The sequence below is a fragment of the Phoenix dactylifera genome, chromosome 14 (assembly GCF_051530095.1).
Source record: "Phoenix dactylifera cultivar Ajwa chromosome 14, Ajwa_hap1_PhDact_Kaust_v1.1, whole genome shotgun sequence".
Lineage (NCBI taxonomy): Eukaryota > Viridiplantae > Streptophyta > Magnoliopsida > Arecales > Arecaceae > Phoenix > Phoenix dactylifera.
In genome coordinates this window covers 21,575,949-21,592,425 of record NC_143203.1, presented here as the reverse complement: position 1 = coordinate 21,592,425, position 16,477 = coordinate 21,575,949, and the positions used below count along the sequence as shown (strand labels likewise).

Below are 16,477 nucleotides of genomic sequence, written 5' to 3'. Positions count from 1 at the left end.
AGGAGAGTTTTGAGCATGTTTTTTCCCCTTTCGTCGACGTTTGCACTCATGCACGGATGGTGTGAGTTACCGCAGCAAAAAAAATAAGTAAATAAATAAATAAATAAAAGACAACCCAGTGCCCCGACTTTAAACCTTTCTCTAATGGGGAAACGCATTAAAATATATATCTACAGCAGCCGGTGCTCTCGCTGACTTCATTGGCGTAAATGCCGTCATCCACCTCCCTTCGCACCATCATCTTTCTACCAATCTACATACAGGGTTCTGGAGCCTGGAGGAGATGGGCGGCCCTGATTCTCCATCTTCCCCATCGGCGGTGGCGACGACCACCGTGTGTGTCACGGGAGCGACGGGGTACATCGGGTCATGGCTCGTCCGGTCGCTGCTCCGAAGAGGCTACAGCGTTCATGCCACCGCCAGAGATACAGGTCCTTGCCCGCATCACCCCTTCCTCTCTTAATATTCTCAATGTAGAGAGAGAGTGTGTGTCTTGTGGATGCAGCCATGGTAGTGTTTGCAAGGGGGTCAGGTTAAAACCTGGTGGCTAAGACTGAGTCCAAACTTAAAAGGCTCTTCTTGTCATGTATTTTAGATGGATTAAAATATTTTTAGAGGGTTTATAGTGATAAGACAATTGAAATTTGAAAGGACTGACATCAAATAATTTATGCTGACAACCACAGAAGTAGGTACTTGTTACAAGTCATAAGCGTCGATCGCTTACGTTTAGGGTTCCATTTAAACGAAATGTGATTGGCATCTTCCTCTGTGATCTTTCATCTTATTCTGCATCAAAGCATCTCCTTAGCCTCAAATTTGTTAGTGGCTTTTAAACCAGAGTAGTAAATGGGAGCATTTTTGGTATTGGAAATCAGTGCAACAGTGAGGAGGCTGCCATGATCCATGTTACACTAACATTCACTCCAAGAAATAAATAATAACATGTCACGTACCCCTTCTGAGGTCAGGAGGCTGCCTTCTAATTTTCTTTTCTTTAGTATATGTACATGTACTATGAACATCTTTCTACCATTGGACACTGACCAAGTGTCATAAAGAAATTCTCTTCAAGAACGAATAACATGATGTCATCAGGTAAAACTACAATATGTTTTTTGTATATAATTTTTTTTTTTTTTTTGTCTCAAATCCGCCCCATTAGTGTCAAGTCGGGTTGGGAACCTATGGGCCTAGTAAATTGCCACCCTTAATAACTCGTGGCATAAAAACAAATATTTTTCTGAAAAGCCATCAACCTAATGTCATCCCTCCATGTTTCTCCATCAATGTCTAGAAGCAGCCCATGTTATGGCCGCTGTAGATTTCTGTAACTCCACCATTAATTTCTCTTGAACACTCTTACCATCAAACACTATTACTGAAGTTTCTGTTTCTAAGTAAATCGATTCTTCTTTGAAATGACACATCCCAGCAATCATGTAGCCTTAAAAAGAATTCTTAGCTTGAGCAACCACAGCTTGTGGCAAGCAGGAAATAAACATGTGGCGGGCCCATCTTTATTGCATTATGATGTTTAAGGTAAATTTATATTCAACATAATCTAATATACAATTGGTTGTGGAAATAGGTAAAGCATTGAGCCTCCTGTCAACTTTCAGTGGAAACAGTCGGTTGAAAATCTTCAGATCTGATCTTAATGAGGAAGGAAGCTTTGATGAGGCAGTAAAGGGTTGTCTTGCAGTTTTCCATGTAGCAGCTTCCATGGAGTTCAATGTATCAGTTGAAGAAAACATTGGTAAATAGTCTTTGGTTAATGATTGCTCTCTTTTGAAGAGAACTGTATATTGCATTGTGAGTACAATGATAGGTTACCAAAGTGCACCTTGCTACTGAGTATGGTACTTGTTTTGCCAAATAATTCTTGCTTCCCAGCTTAATTTCAAATAATAAGATCGATGAATCTTCTTGTTGTTTACATTCTGTTAGCTTTAATCCAGTCAACCTTTCCTAGTAGGAGTTTATAAATCATAATGTTGAGTATATGTGTATCGATTGAGGATTAAACTTTGTGGAAACTTCTGAAGTTCTTAGTGATCATTTTTGTAAAATGTAATATGGCAACCTTTTTAGCATGATCTATGCATGATATTTTGGGTCTTTAGCAATAATTTCTACCCTAGAACTATTTGGCTCTTGAATGTATTGAACTATTTTATTTGGCACCTTATGAATTTGTCAAAGTTGATGTTTTTCTGAATGAATGTCTTTCATATACAAGAAAGTACTAACACAAGCTATCTGTGATTAAAGATGATCATGTACAATCGAAGATTACAGAACCAGCAGTTAGAGGAACACTCAATGTACTGCAGGCTTGTTCAAGAGCAGGGTCGGTTAAAAGGATTATATTTACATCTTCCATCAGTACCATTACTGCCAAAGATGATAAAGGAGAATCGAGAGAATTGGTAGATGAATCATCTGTTACACCAATAACTGAAGTTTGGAACACAAAGCCTAAGGGATGGGTAAATTTTTCACTCATTGACAATTTTTCTTAATGATCATATATGATCAACTAAACATATTTCTATCATAAACAAAAGATTGATTCTCTAGCATAGCTTAACAGCATGCTATAAGAAGGCAATGTATTCTGTTACAGCATTGTTATAAACTTATAATGTTTCAACCTTTAGGTACCATTGTATGCTTAACTGGAAATGACCTTCCTGATGAAGTATTTATGTAGAAATTTTACTGGGAAATGAGTTGTTTACAAAGAGTTGTAATCCGCTTTTGACAATACATTCCCAAAATACAGGTCTACGTCCTATCAAAGCTCTTGACTGAGGAAAAGGCCTTCCAGTTTGCTAAGGAGAGAGGCATTCATTTGGTATCGATTATCCCACCTACAGTAGCAGGTCCATTCCTGACAACAAGTGTTCCTACAAGTGTTCAAGTTCTGCTGTCATCTATCACAGGTGATTCTGAATTCCTCCTCCAAGTTGTATAAATCTTTTTTGAAGATATAGGAGGGTCAAAAAAATTTTATACATCTTGATAGGTAGTTTCCCTGTTTTGGTGCTAGATATAAACTCCCAGTACTCTTTGTTGTTGGGAAGATTAATACTTAAAGATGTTCATCAGGATCACACAGAAATGCTGATCGTCATAATTTTTCTAAAAAATATCTTAAATTTTGATTAGATAAGATGTAATTTACAAGGTTTATTAACCTTATTAAGATATATCATTACACAGAGAATAAATCTCATGAGATTGAAGCACTGTTTGTTGACCACTTGTTAAGGGCAAGGTAGAAAAGATTCAGATGTTCTATATAGCAAACCGACATTTAGTGATTCTGTTAGAACCTTGTGTTAGAATAAAAATATGATTGGATAAAATTTGGTCTCTATAACTATTCAAAATTCATCCCTATTGCCAAGCTTTTAAAGCATGTCCGGTAATATTACCTTACTTTAGGAATCAACATTTCGAGATAAAAGAATCTTAGGAATTATTTTGACTCTATTTTCTTAAGATCTAATGAACAATCTATATTTTAAATATTTGGAAAAATTCAAATGTATTCCCTTCGTCCCAAGAAAATATCATCTACATTCTTACATAGTATGATACTGTGATCCATGTGATCACGAATTTTGCTTGACCTAGTACCTGTCAGAAAACTTCATAGACCATGGACAATCTCCTAGTCCTCATTGGAGAAAGATGCGTTATCTTCAACTTCATGCTTCATCTGTTTTTTAACTTGATCTTTTCAGAGCCATCTTCAAGTGGTCGTTTCATTTGATACAGTGAGCTGGCTTCCTCCATTTGCCTTCATTGTTTTTCTGAATTCTGGCATTATTATTGCCCAGGTGATCCCAACCTCTACCCAATACTGGTTTCAGTGCATTCAAGATTGGGATCGATCCCATTAGTTCACATTGAAGACATATGCAATGCACATATATTTCTAATGGAGCAAGCAGGGGCTGAAGGTAGATTTATCTGCTCTGTTGGAAGCTCCACTATGCCTCAATTAACTGATCTTCTCTCTTTGGAGTACCCTTCCTTCAGTTCCAAAAGGTAAGTATGTTGCTTGTCTTAACTGCATTTAGTTTGATTTCCCTTTTTTTCAAATCTAGGTCTTGATTATTAGCTTTTGCTTGCTGGAACTCTATACAGGTTTGCCGAGGGATTCCCTGATGCGGTCCCTCCAGTGATTTCTTCCATGCGTTTAACCAATTTGGGTTTTAAATTTAAATATGGTGTGAGAGATATCATAGAGCAGAGTGTTGCCTGCTGTATTAAGAATGATTTTCTGAAGTGCCCCATTACAGAAGGTATTCACAATTGAAGCATGCAAATTTTTTGGTCAAATTGTTAAGGGAGACTAGAAGAATCTGCGAGCATGAAGAACGTAAAATTGAGTAGGTAGCAAGAAGCAGGGTTCTTTACACGATACAATGCAGATTTTGTTCAGTATTTTGTTGTTTATGATGACTGAGGAGATTCATTAAAGATGGCCAACTTGTTGAAGTGACTTGCATGTTGGCCATGGCAAGATCTACCTACCTAAACCATTTATCAAAAGATTCTGCATGTGTATGATGCTCAATTGACAAAGGTGTTACTGCAGGATACCCTGCATGCTATTGAAACCTTACTTCTAAGATGGGAAGTACTGTTTGAAATTTGCTACACCATTGATTGTTGAGGATTGTCATTCTTTGGCTCAGTTATGAGCATCCACTGTCATTATCAGTTCAGTATTGACCCTATAAATCCTTGGTCGCAAATTGTTCTCTTTGGGATGACCCACCCAAAGATTATTGGAACTTCTTGACAACCTTCGTCGCATCATTCATATGATTGATTTGCCAATGGACAAAAAAAAATTCACAAAGAGGCACACAGTTGACTAATAATCTCTGAAAACGAATTCTGCAATATGGTTTATAAGTTCACAGAAAATGTGGCTTTTAGGAAAGATATTACAAGGAGGGGAAAAATTCGTAACTTTGCAGATATGCAGGAAACCTGCCAAAGAATGGAGACTCTCAGAAATGAGATAAAAGATGATATAGAAGGACATAAAATGATTGATATTCTTAAACAAATGGAAACAAAAGCTCCAAGAACAGGAGAGGCGAGAGTAATGGACAAAGAGAAAGAAGAGGGGGGAACTGCAACTACATCAAAAAGGCATTTACCATTTAATAGTTTTTTCATAATTAGTGAATGATCTGTGAAATTCTGAATTAAATAGCTGGAAAGGAATTCAATTATTTCGATAGCAGGATCATTTGGCCGAAGAAAATCTCTATGAAAATTTACTAACTGGAGAATTTAAAAGGTTATGAAAGTTTTGACAATGATATGCTGCATTTGATCTTCTATTTATCGGAAAGACAAATAAAGCAATGCCTTCTTGACCATCTACCTGTCCTGAAACAACATGCCTTCACACATCCATATCCAACAAAAGACAAATCAAGTACAACATTTCTGCGCATTAAAGGATGGGGAAAGTTATCTAACAGAAATTCCCGTCTACAAATAAGTTAATCTTCTTCCATCCTAGCACAGTTGTATGATACATTGGTTTGGTTGCAAATGGGAAGTATCATTTTGCTTAGTTTTAATGCTTTCAGTTTTATCAGACTAGATAAACAAAGAGCAGATGCCCGGTGTCGACGGTGAGATCCCAAATCATAACTTCATATCTTTTGTATAATGCTCCAATAGTCTAGGAAATCAAATTCAGCTTTACCTTTTTTTATCTAAATAATTAGGTTCGAACAAGTTGCTCACTATCTTTTGAGAACTACTTTATTAGTTTACTCAAACTTTTGGCTGTTACTTAAAAATGCATGTGGGTGTGTGTTTCTATCTGTGGGTGTGGGGTCATGGGAATTCATACGCTTGCTTTCCCCTGTGGGCGTCTCCTAAAATCAAATGCAGAGGAAACCACCATGGATAGGGACATTTTTCTCACTCTAAAATTTAACCAACTTGTTGCTTTGCACTTATAGACTAGTCATCTAGAATGTAATCCTGAATCATAATGTAATTGATTGGTATTTGATTTTAATGTTCAATGACCCTCATTCACAATCACTTGTTTTGGCTAGTAGATTAAAAGTTAAACCTTTGAACTTGCCACTAGTTTATACTTAGTCTAGTTTCTAGATCAAGAAAAAATTAAACTCATCACCGGAGGTCATTGAGTGGAACAATCTTGCAGCTATAAATACACACAAAGTATAGGACACTCCAAAAGTAGTCACCTTTTTTAAATAAGGCTAGCCGAGTGCTTTGAATCTTGACAGTTTCTAAGACTTCACCAACTAAGCAAAAGAAGGGAATAATGGAGTTATTTTCAGTGACTAAATTACGGCAAAAAAAGGATAAAAGTAGCATGCTGATACTATTGGATATTCTTTTTACTAATTCAATCAGATCATCTTTGCTATATAACATTTGGATAGATGCGTAAGAATCTCACATTTTGAGGAAGTTTAATCAGTTTTTAGTCAGTCAGTGACACCTTTGATAGGGATCCTGAGACGTTCTCAGACTGAAGTTTTCAAAGTCCGAAACAAGAGAAGGATAGATGTTGTCAGAAAGTTAATCAAGTCATATATCAAAAAAGATAGGACAAAGTGATTAGTTTGGTGGTGAAATAAGAGAGTAGCAATTTTATCAATAAAATTTAAAATAAACTGTGCCAGGCATACCAAATTGACCATTTCTTTGATCTTTGAACAATGGAGTCTTCATCAAAACAAAAACAAAAAAACAGAGTATGACATGCCATACCAGTTCGTAAAAATTTGAGCTATTTAACTCAATGCTCTAAAATCTAAACTGCTTCTTCCAGTTATATCCCTGTTTTGATTATATTTTGTTTCTATGTTTTCCTTCCAGTGGAAGGTTTTCTTGTATCCCTGTAGACTCTATTTTCATTTCTGTCCTCATGAAATAAATTGATGGGTCCTTCCCATCCTTCTCCCTCTATTTAAAAAAAAAAAAAAAAGCTCTAGTTTCTCCTGCTAACAATAGAAACTTATATCATAATACCTAAAATAAACCAAACTTCTTTTCTATGAATCTATCTATTATCATATGTCTATCGATATATCTATTTAGCTACTTTCTATGAAAGATTCCGTAAAACTTACCTTTATAACTAAAGCACATAGATCCAACAGAAAGGCAGAGAAACCAACAAACAACTGTATGAAATTGCTGACACCAATTCACATGCTATCAATGTAGGTAAATGATAAAAAAAAGTTATGTGATGAAATATTGTTTATGCTTGGACATCAGACATAAGGCATTAGAACTGACGTCTGTACTCAGTTGGCAATTGGATAAGGACATGAGATTAAAATTCCTTGACAACCTGAACTCAAAATCTCTCAAACAATATGTTGTACGGTAGTTAAGACATTTGCTATAAATTCAGAAGTGCTGCCAGAAATACCAGTTTAACTTTCTTCAGTGTTTACAGATTACCACAAAGCATGGTAGAAGAGCTCGTGGGTTAAGCAGGTAGAGCTCCTCAATATTTGCATACAAACCAACTTTCCCAGCCACAGAGTCAAACCCTGGCTGACTAGCCAAATCTTGGAGGTTATCCATTGGCTTATGAACCCTCCCTGCGATCACTCTACAAACCAGCAAAGCTTTTCTGCTAGAAGGGTTATCTTCAAATAACTCAATAGATTCCAGTGCTCTCCCACTAGTCGAAGTTGTGAATACTCCTATGCCACCCTTCAGTTCCTTCTTTGTGGAAAACCCATGTCTTATGATACGGCAAACATTGCACCTCTCTGATGTGCAAAGGTTTGAAGAGCCATTCATGCCCAGAGAACAGGAAACTGTGGTGCCATAGAACCTTAACAGTTCGTTGCCATCAGCTAGGCAACGGGGATGCTTCTTAGGAAGTTTGTTGGCTTTTATCTTTACCATCTCTCGATACTCTTCAAATCGGGCAAGAGTCCTTTGCACACTGTGGACCTTTAAGACCCGTTCTATTCGTCCACAACCGCTCTCGGGCTTCAACAAGCTTGCTTTGCATATTATCTCTACAATCTTTCGAGATGAGTCCCCTTCGACTAGTTCAGTAACTGCAAGGTTAACGGAGAAGGTACTATTTTCAAACTATACAACTAGGTTAAGGAAGGAAAGCAAGAATGCTTTTTAAAAGCATGATAATCTTTAGTGCTAGGGTAGAAACTTAAATATCAAGCACAGCCCAAGACCTTGTACATGATTCGCATCATCTAGATGTGTTGTAATGGTAGTAGATCAGCAAAATGTGGTAGGTTGAGGAAATGCATGACAGAGATTATTAGACTACATTGGGCTTAACCCACATGGTAGAATGAAATCACCAGAAGTAGATAAGAAGCAGACGATCCGGCAATTACTAATAAAAATACCCAACAACTTCTGTAGTATAAATTAAAAAAGAAAACAATTAAAAAGAAAGAAGAAGAAGAATGAGCAAATGAATTGAACGAGCGAATGAGGGGCGATTCTATATGAATCCTATTAAATTGTACCAATAATAAATGGCACATACATCTCATAGGGAATTCAGCACACAGGAATCAAGTTTACAGCTAGTGATCAGAAAGCTAAACATTTTTCCTCCTACATTCACAGAAGAACAGAAAGCGAGAGAGAATAAACAGATGAAATGGATTTGGAGTACAGGGCCGGATGAATCAGATCTGAGATACGCAATCACCAAAATTTTACCTAATAAAATATCTCAAAAGCACAAATTTGGCCAATGCAGTCTCAAAATTTAAAACGAGACCTACAATTTTAAGCTGTAAAATTTCAAAGCATGAGTATGTGATAGGCTGAGATGTAAACCATTTCAACCATATGGATACCAAAGAAGATGCTTGGTGATGCCTGACATCTAAATAAGGGTCAAAAAGAAAGGTAGCTGCCCAAAGCCATCAAATCTTAAAGATTCAATTTACAACTTTTGAGCCTACTAAATAGGTCTCAACAAAATCAACAGAAAACACCATAATAGAACGAGGACAACATCAACAGCACTTCTGAATGAAAGATGCAGTCTACTAAGTCCTACAGGAAGGGATAAAGTCTTGGGAAGAAACCTAATGCTGTTTGTTACCTGCATGCCTGGAGAGATGATGTGCCTCCAAGGCCTCCGACTTCCCAAACTGCTCCCCACATCTATGGCAGGTTATGGTAGCAGAAGGCCCATGGGAACCAACATTATGAGAAGCCCTTGGTGCTGAAGAGAAAAGAGAGCCTCCTCCACCATTCCCAAAAACAGCATCATGAAGAGAGGAGCCCCCCATGGTATGGCCCTCCCTATTGACAGGCGCGCCAAGGGCCCTCCTTGGAGGGGTGCTGCCCCTCAAGGGAGAAGAAGAGCTATAGTTCAGGGCATGGTGCCCTCCCCCAGGGCCTGGTGTCCCTGGCCTCAGGGTGCCCACATAGGTGGAGCCCACCACTGAACCACCCTCAGGGCCACCACCACCACCCCCGAGCCCTGTTATCTTGAGCTCACACCTGGAGTCACTGAGGACCACCTCATGGGTTATTGGGTTCAGGAACTCACTGCTCCCAATGGACCTTGGGCTGCAGCTTGCTGGTCTCTCATGGTGCCTTCTTTGCCCATGGATGACATCTTTGAGGTTGGCTATGGATCTGGAGCACCCTGACCTGCATGGTTTCCTAGTTAAAATGGTGCTCAGGTGCCCCTTGGCCTTTGGCTCATAGACATCAGAAGGCTCAGATTTGCAGTGGAGAGACTTCTTGAGAGCAAACCAAACTGCCGGCATCTTGTCTCCCTTATTCTTCTCCCCTTTTCCTTCTCTCCACTGGCTTTTACTCATTTGACTCAAAACTCCATATCTCTTCGCTCCTTCCATTTATATAGAGGAAACTCCATTAAAGGCATTCATCTGGGTGTGTGTGTGTGTGTGTGTGTATGAGAGAGAGAGAGAGAGAGGCGTTTGTTCATCTGGGCTTGAATGTGTTTCCTAGGTATCCAAGAGCATTTAAGGAAGACCATAAAAAGCTGAAGGCCTGGAGCTTGAACGACTTGACTCACATAAGACCCGAAGGAGGACCGCAAGAAGAGAACCAAATGCCAAATGGTCAAATGCATCCACAGACCACAAGCTAACCTCAACGGACTGGAGACGGGAGGAAAGAGACAAGGGTGGCTCAAAACCAAAATCAAGGAGAAACAGAGGAGCAAAATTGGATTTTGAAATGAAAGAAACAAACAGCTGGGTGTTCAAAAAGAAGGAATCTTTGGCACCAAGAGCCACGAAATCCAACCAGAAAAACCTTGGTCCGTTGCGTTTATAAATGGGAGGTAGATTGTCCTGTTTACTAAGAACCTCCCCCCCACCCCAAATAAGAAAGGGGAGAGATAGGAGGAAATTAGATTCGCTGGGCCTGAAAGATTTTGTTTACATGAATCTAAAGGGAATGTTGATGTGGCCAGCCGACACGAACTCAATCTGGAGAAAAATGGCCTCAACACTTGGCAAAAATTACAAGAGCGGCCATCATTTCCGATTTCCTTCTCTAAAGGGAATCTTACTTTTCCAGCAGAAACTTAGCTTATTACGGATGATCCTACGACATTTTTAAGCTATTATATGTCCATCCAGTATGTATGCACATTGTCTAAAATAGATACGTGCAATTCATTTGAAGTAGAGGCATAATGGCCTAATTAATCCAAAATGAATTTTTTCTAAGAAAATGCAATCTTAATAACAAAATAATCTTAAATTCTTAATGAGTTCTTAAAAATGGCCTTAATAATTAATCGTAAATTTTCATTGCCATAAAAAGTAAAAGATTATTATTTTTTTTTATTTATTTGGTAGGAGAAGGGCATAGGTTACTTTCAAAAGAAACACCTAAAGCATCAAATTTCTACCTTGTTGAACCATAGCATCTAACATGATTGACTTAGCAAATGTGTTTTATCTACTCCATTCGCCATCATAAGAAGTTTTCCAAGGATCTGATGGCAAGAACTCCCGTGGCCTATCAATGTAGAGTACTTGGCATCAAAAGACCAAACATTGGTAAGTTAGTTCCAACTAACTCCAAACAAAAATTTTCTTAGGTTTTTGATCTCAAGCATGCTTATGATATTTAGCAAGCTCTCTATGAGGACTCATGCAGATGTATATATAGCTACTTATGCAAAACTAAGGATCTAAATAATCGCTTCTTGACTAGATTTTTGGATGAGGTTCTGAATTATATTATTCTTATTGATGTGGTTGTTCGTGGGTTGCCAAAAGATTATAATTTCTAACAATTGTTTTGCTTACCAACAAATCAACTTATGCATCTGGGCAAGGTAAGAAGGTGCATGATTTTCCAAAAATTCATAGACGTGGATCCCGAAAGGGTGGTCCAGCTAGAAATAATTTTAAATATGACTCTATATGTTCCTTTAGATATCAGCAATAAGATGAATCATATTGCAGTATCTTACTATCACGGAATGGATCATTCACATGAAGGGCATCAAGCTTCAAGCAAGTCAACTCAAAAAAAAAAAAAGGGTTCAACCCATCATGTGACATCGGATCTATCAAATCTCTCCATTCACTCAAAGTACCATGGAAGAGACCATGTATCTGTTGGTACTGAATTAGATATTTTACTTACTAGTTCTTCTGTTATTCAACAGAAATCCCATTTATTTAAATTTTACAAAATTTTGCTTGTTCCTTAAATTGCTACAAATATATTTTGTCAGCCAATTTTTTTAAGGATAATGATTGTTCCCATTCTAAATAATTGGTTTTTGGTTCCGGTTGGGCCGGTCAGAATGGGCTAGACCGAGTAATCTGACACTTAAAAGAGAGAGACAATAGTTAGGAGGAAAAATGAAACCACTCTCGCTCCCCCCCCCCCCCCCCAAGAGAAACATGAAGGAATAGCTCTCTTTCATCCTTTTCTTGCACCAAAAGCACTTGAACAGTGATGTTGCTGGAAATTGGACCGGGGGGTGACCACTAGCTGAGAAGGGGGAGCTCCGGTGCGGATGGTACGTCGGCAGGCTGCGTCCTCCGAGGGACATGCAAAAAGCCGGTGGCCAGAGCTTCCAGCACCGGCCCTCCGATGCTTAAGTCAGAGGGAACTCTATTTTGAGAAGGAGATGGACTGCATATGAGAGTCTAAAAGTCAGGATCCGAATCCCCTCTGAAGGAAAAGAAGTTCTCCTTTTATAAGAGGGATAGAGGGTTATCTGTGATGTGACTGGACGAAGCAAATGAGTTACCGTCATGATTGGACGTGATTGTGTGAATTAATGAATTGCCGTTGGTGACTGGACGGAGTTGAGTGAGTCAACTGGTTACCGTGGATGGCTTGAGATTTTGAGTAAGCCGGAGATCCGTGGAGAGCATGCGCATTTATTGTTAAGTAAGCCGAAGATCTGTGGAGGCCATGCGCATTTATTGTTGAGTAAGCCGAAGGTCTGCGAAGGCCAGCGCATTAATTGTTGACAGTTGTTCAGGCGAAGATCACGGGACAGGGCCCTGAAAGGCTTGGTTCCCGGCGGAGTGGAGGAGTTTGCCTCATTCTCTGACTGGGTCCCCTTCAGGGTCGAAATCGATCGGCTCTCGACTTGGCCAAGATCAGGGCTGCAGGGCCACAAGGCTCTAAGGTCAGGGATGTCGAGGTTGGGTGTCTTGAGTTCGGGCGCGCCTTGAGGTCGGGCGTCATGAGGTCGGGCGCCATGAGGTCGAGCGCCTTATCAGGCGCCTTGAGGTCGAGCGCGCCGTGAGGTCGGGCACCTTGAGATCGGGCGCATGTCGTCACGTGCCGGCGGTGTGCCCACGTGCTTCGGAGCAATCCATTTTTCTCCCCAACAAGTGACTTGATGTGTTCTTTCCATTTTGATTGAACACTTGATCTTGAACGCGTTTCAGAAGCGGAAAACATATGGTTCCACATCTCATATCCTTGGAGTTTTACTTTTGCGCTCCTTCGAGGTAATTCATGAAACTTGAAATTCTATCCAGTATTCTTTATCTTATAATAAAGAAATGGCTAGATTCTAAAGAAATGATCTACCCATTGGTGCACTTTATGTGGTCAGCCTATGTTTGATCAAAAATAGATTGTGGGGCTCAGCTGTAAGGTATAGCTAAGTAAACCAAGTTTGCTGAAAAAATATGATCTTTGTTAAGGCCCACAAGCCTAGCTGGCCCCTGTAGGAATTTAAGTCTGGCATACAATTAAAACTATAGTTGGAGTCCTATGATAGGAGGGAGTCATAACTAGGAGTCTACGTACTAGGTTCAGGTTCCCCTCTTCTCACAGATCCAGGACTCTTAATTGAAAGTTACTTTCTGTCAAGTTGGCTGCTGAAGAAAGGGCTTGGCCAGCATTTGTAGAAGAATTCAGCATCAACAGGATTAGCAGCAATTAATAGGTATGCCTTTATTCCCTAAACTATTTTTCTATGCATCATCATGATCGACTTTAGCATTACAGTTACACTTACACCCACACTTAACTTGGGTTTTCCATTGCATCATTCAAGAAGAAAAAGATTGGATGTTCTTGGCAAGAGATTAGTAGGGTGAAAAGATAAACTGGCATGCTATGATCGACTGGAGAGGTAGTGGACTCTTTTTCATGCATTAACAACGGGGATTTCTAAGCTAGTCTAGCAATCTATATATTGCTTTCTAGCAGTAAAATGTATCAAGGTGGTTCATCCGAAAATGCACATATAAGTTGATGCCCTTTTTCCTCTTCTTGAACATCATCATTTATATCAGAATAACAACCATTCTTATTAACATAATAGTAGTTATTAATATAAAAATGAGAGGATTGGACCAAGATAAGAAAATGATTAAGAAAACCAAGATAAAATGGCTAAGAACACCTAGATAAACTCTAGAGCAGATTGGACCATTGCTCTAGAGAAGAAAAAAAAAGTGGTACATTGAAGAGGCATAGAAGCCTTGTCTATGCGAAAGTGGCATCAATTACTGATGAATATGTGGAACCCAAATAGCAGAGAGCAGACTCTTTCAGAATACCTTTTCATTTCTGTTTCATCTGGCTGTTAAAAAGGAAGCTAGGATTGTCAAACTGGTGAGAAATGAAGATGAGCTACCTTAGGATATTTAATTTAGGACTCATAACCGACAACTCCTGTAGGGAGCTCTTTGGTAACTTCAGCATGCTGCAACATGTTCAAATAGACTTGGGACCTGATGACATTTGCTGGAGATGGAGCAGAAACAATGTCCTTGCAGTGAATAATTGCTACAATAGACTGGATCATGGTGGTATGTTCTCCTCCCCTTTTGCTTCTCTCATTTAGAATATGCCTCCATCTGAAAAGTTCAAATCTTTGCTATTCCTTCATTCAAGGGGAATCTTGAATCTATAAAAAATAAGGTAAAATAAAAGAGAAATTGGATTGGCCCTTTTTAAGGTGTTCCATGCAAGTCCGACTGGGAGACGTTTGATCCTTGTTTATTTTTAAAATATGGTTGCTGCACAGAAATCTGGGAGTAGTTCCTTCGGAAAATTAATTATTGTTTTCTTTTGGACAAGCAGGAGGAGACCTGTGGAAAGAACTTGGAAAGTTGGCTGGGTCTTTCGCTTTCGGAACTTGGCAATCCATCTAGTAAGAGAGAAGCAAAGAACTTTCTCTGAAATGGAGATAGAAAAAAACTTGCATGGTTCTGAACTCTGAAGTTGCCGAGCCTTATCATTTTTATTCGTACTAGCGTAAATATTTAAGTCTTTTCTCCTTCTTATGTAACTTTCTCCCTTTCTCCTTTTTATTCCCTCCTTTCCTTGTCTCTTTTCTTTTACTGGTCTTTTCTCCTTTTTATTCCCTCCCTTCGTATGTCACTTTCTCCCTTTCTCCTTTTTATTCCCTCCCTTCTTTCCTGTCTCTCTTCTTTTACCATCTTCCTATAGTCCTTGCTCCTTCCGTTTTCTTAATCTAAGTGACTAGCCCCAGCTAATCCTTTTTTTAATTTCTTTTTTGAATAGAAAATATTGAAGTGGCTAATCTTTTTTTCAATAAAAAAAACTAGCAAACTTTCATTAGCTATATTTGTATATGTGATGTATGAAATGCCCATTTTAGCGCAAAAAAAAAAAAGCAACTATGGTGTACTCTACCGGCCTAAATCGGACAGTACCGAATGTACCATACTATACCGGTTTGGTACCAGTACCCGGTACGAATGGCGTACCGATGTTTGGTATATAAAAAAAATTATGTACCATACTGTACCGACACTGTTAGTGTAACACCGATAAGAAGTCCAATACCGAGACAGCGAAGCTTGGCAACACAATATGAAAAGCATTCATAGAATTACTTGATGAATGTATTCATAATTTAATTTTATGCTCTGATCCCAACCTCACTCAACCCAACTGGCGTCTCTCCAGACACCTGATTCGGACCCAAAAATCATGGGTCAGGTCTGTAATCAGGCTCCAAACCGTGACTCGGACCACCTGCAACCTGGAGAACTCTGGCAATACTGAAACAAACAGGCCCGACAGCCCAATAATGCTGACGTGGTGACATGGGTCCCGAACAGGAATAGTCCAGGGCCTGGCAAGGAACCAATTTGGACCGGGTGGTCCAGTCCAGTGGGGACCCATCGATTCCATCGGAACGCCAGGCCCAAAGTATTTTGGAAGAAGGCTGCTTGTTCGGCGAACCCTGCAACGAAGTGGGCCCAAAGATGTCCTGCTCCTCTTGGACAAGTATATTGGATTTTAGAACTCCAAGCGCTTCCGATTTCTAGAGATTAGTAGCAACACCAATTTCCAGATTCATCAAAAAATAACATTGGACAGTCATGATCATATGATATTGGTTCCAAATTCGTCCGTTGACTGAATACCCTCTGTATCTTGTACTTACTAATACCAGAAAGTTATACGAGTTCCAACTTTCAATTAATGATAGTATAAACTATCCTTGGATTAAACCACATCAGAGTTCTAGCCAAGCTAACAAGTTGTTGTACTACAATATATTAGGAATGATTCGTTGATCACAGATTATTTTTTACATGGTTCTTTTAGAGTAGCAAAGCTGGAAGTAAATATCAAGCTAGCAATTTGTGATGGACTTGGCTGGTCTGGGTCCATCAGCTAAGGGAATGTTTGAGATAAGTTTATGATTCTTCTTTTTTTCTTTGTTCTTTAATAGAAATTTAAAATATGCTTTCAATCTAAACAATAAACTTCTCATGTTTCTTTAGTCAAACGTTATTTGCATAAGTAATTGTCACAGCCCCACAAGCAAACATCCAGCAGAATGTCGGACGTTGGTGATACATAGTAGAGACTATTACTCGAGAGTTCATCCATCAAACTTCAGAGGAAGTAGTATTTGACAAATAACACGATCAGGGTAGAAAAATTAGAAACTTTAAAATCTCCACTGAAAACTGAAAAA

At 39.0% G+C, this 16,477-nt stretch overlaps 2 protein-coding genes across 2 annotated transcripts; one reads left to right on the top strand and one right to left on the bottom strand.

Annotated features, from left to right (window-relative positions):
* The first annotated feature begins 183 nt into the window (after positions 1-183).
* On the top strand, positions 184-4,677 carry LOC103703553 (NAD(P)-binding Rossmann-fold superfamily protein). The gene is made up of 6 exons (XM_039132260.3): positions 184-431; positions 1,592-1,759; positions 2,275-2,492; positions 2,789-2,948; positions 3,852-4,062; positions 4,162-4,677. The coding sequence occupies exons 1-6, from the start codon at positions 284-286 to the stop codon at positions 4,331-4,333; spliced, it is 1,077 nt and encodes a 358-aa protein (XP_038988188.3). The 5' UTR covers positions 184-283; the 3' UTR covers positions 4,334-4,677.
* Positions 4,678-7,254: 2,577 nt separating this feature from the next.
* On the bottom strand, positions 7,255-10,439 carry LOC103703552 (uncharacterized). Its single transcript, XM_008786440.5, has 2 exons — positions 9,143-10,439; positions 7,255-8,114 (listed from the first exon to the last, which is right to left on the bottom strand). The coding sequence occupies exons 1-2, from the start codon at positions 9,906-9,908 to the stop codon at positions 7,483-7,485; spliced, it is 1,398 nt and encodes a 465-aa protein (XP_008784662.5). The 5' UTR covers positions 9,909-10,439; the 3' UTR covers positions 7,255-7,482.
* Between the last annotated feature and the right edge of the window lie 6,038 nt (positions 10,440-16,477).

Coding starts and splice junctions, on each gene's coding strand:
- LOC103703553 (XM_039132260.3), top strand. CDS start 284: ATGGGCGGCCCTGATTCTCCATCTTCCCCATCGGCGGTGGCGACGACC. Junction 2,493..2,788: donor ACACAAAGCCTAAGGGATGG/GTAAATTTTTCA, acceptor CCCAAAATACAG/GTCTACGTCCTATCAAAGCT. Junction 4,063..4,161: donor CCTTCCTTCAGTTCCAAAAG/GTAAGTATGTTG, acceptor AACTCTATACAG/GTTTGCCGAGGGATTCCCTG.
- LOC103703552 (XM_008786440.5), bottom strand. CDS start 9,908: ATGGAAGGAGCGAAGAGATATGGAGTTTTGAGTCAAATGAGTAAAAGC. Junction 8,115..9,142: donor TCATCTCTCCAGGCATGCAG/GTAACAAACAGC, acceptor TTAACCTTGCAG/TTACTGAACTAGTCGAAGGG.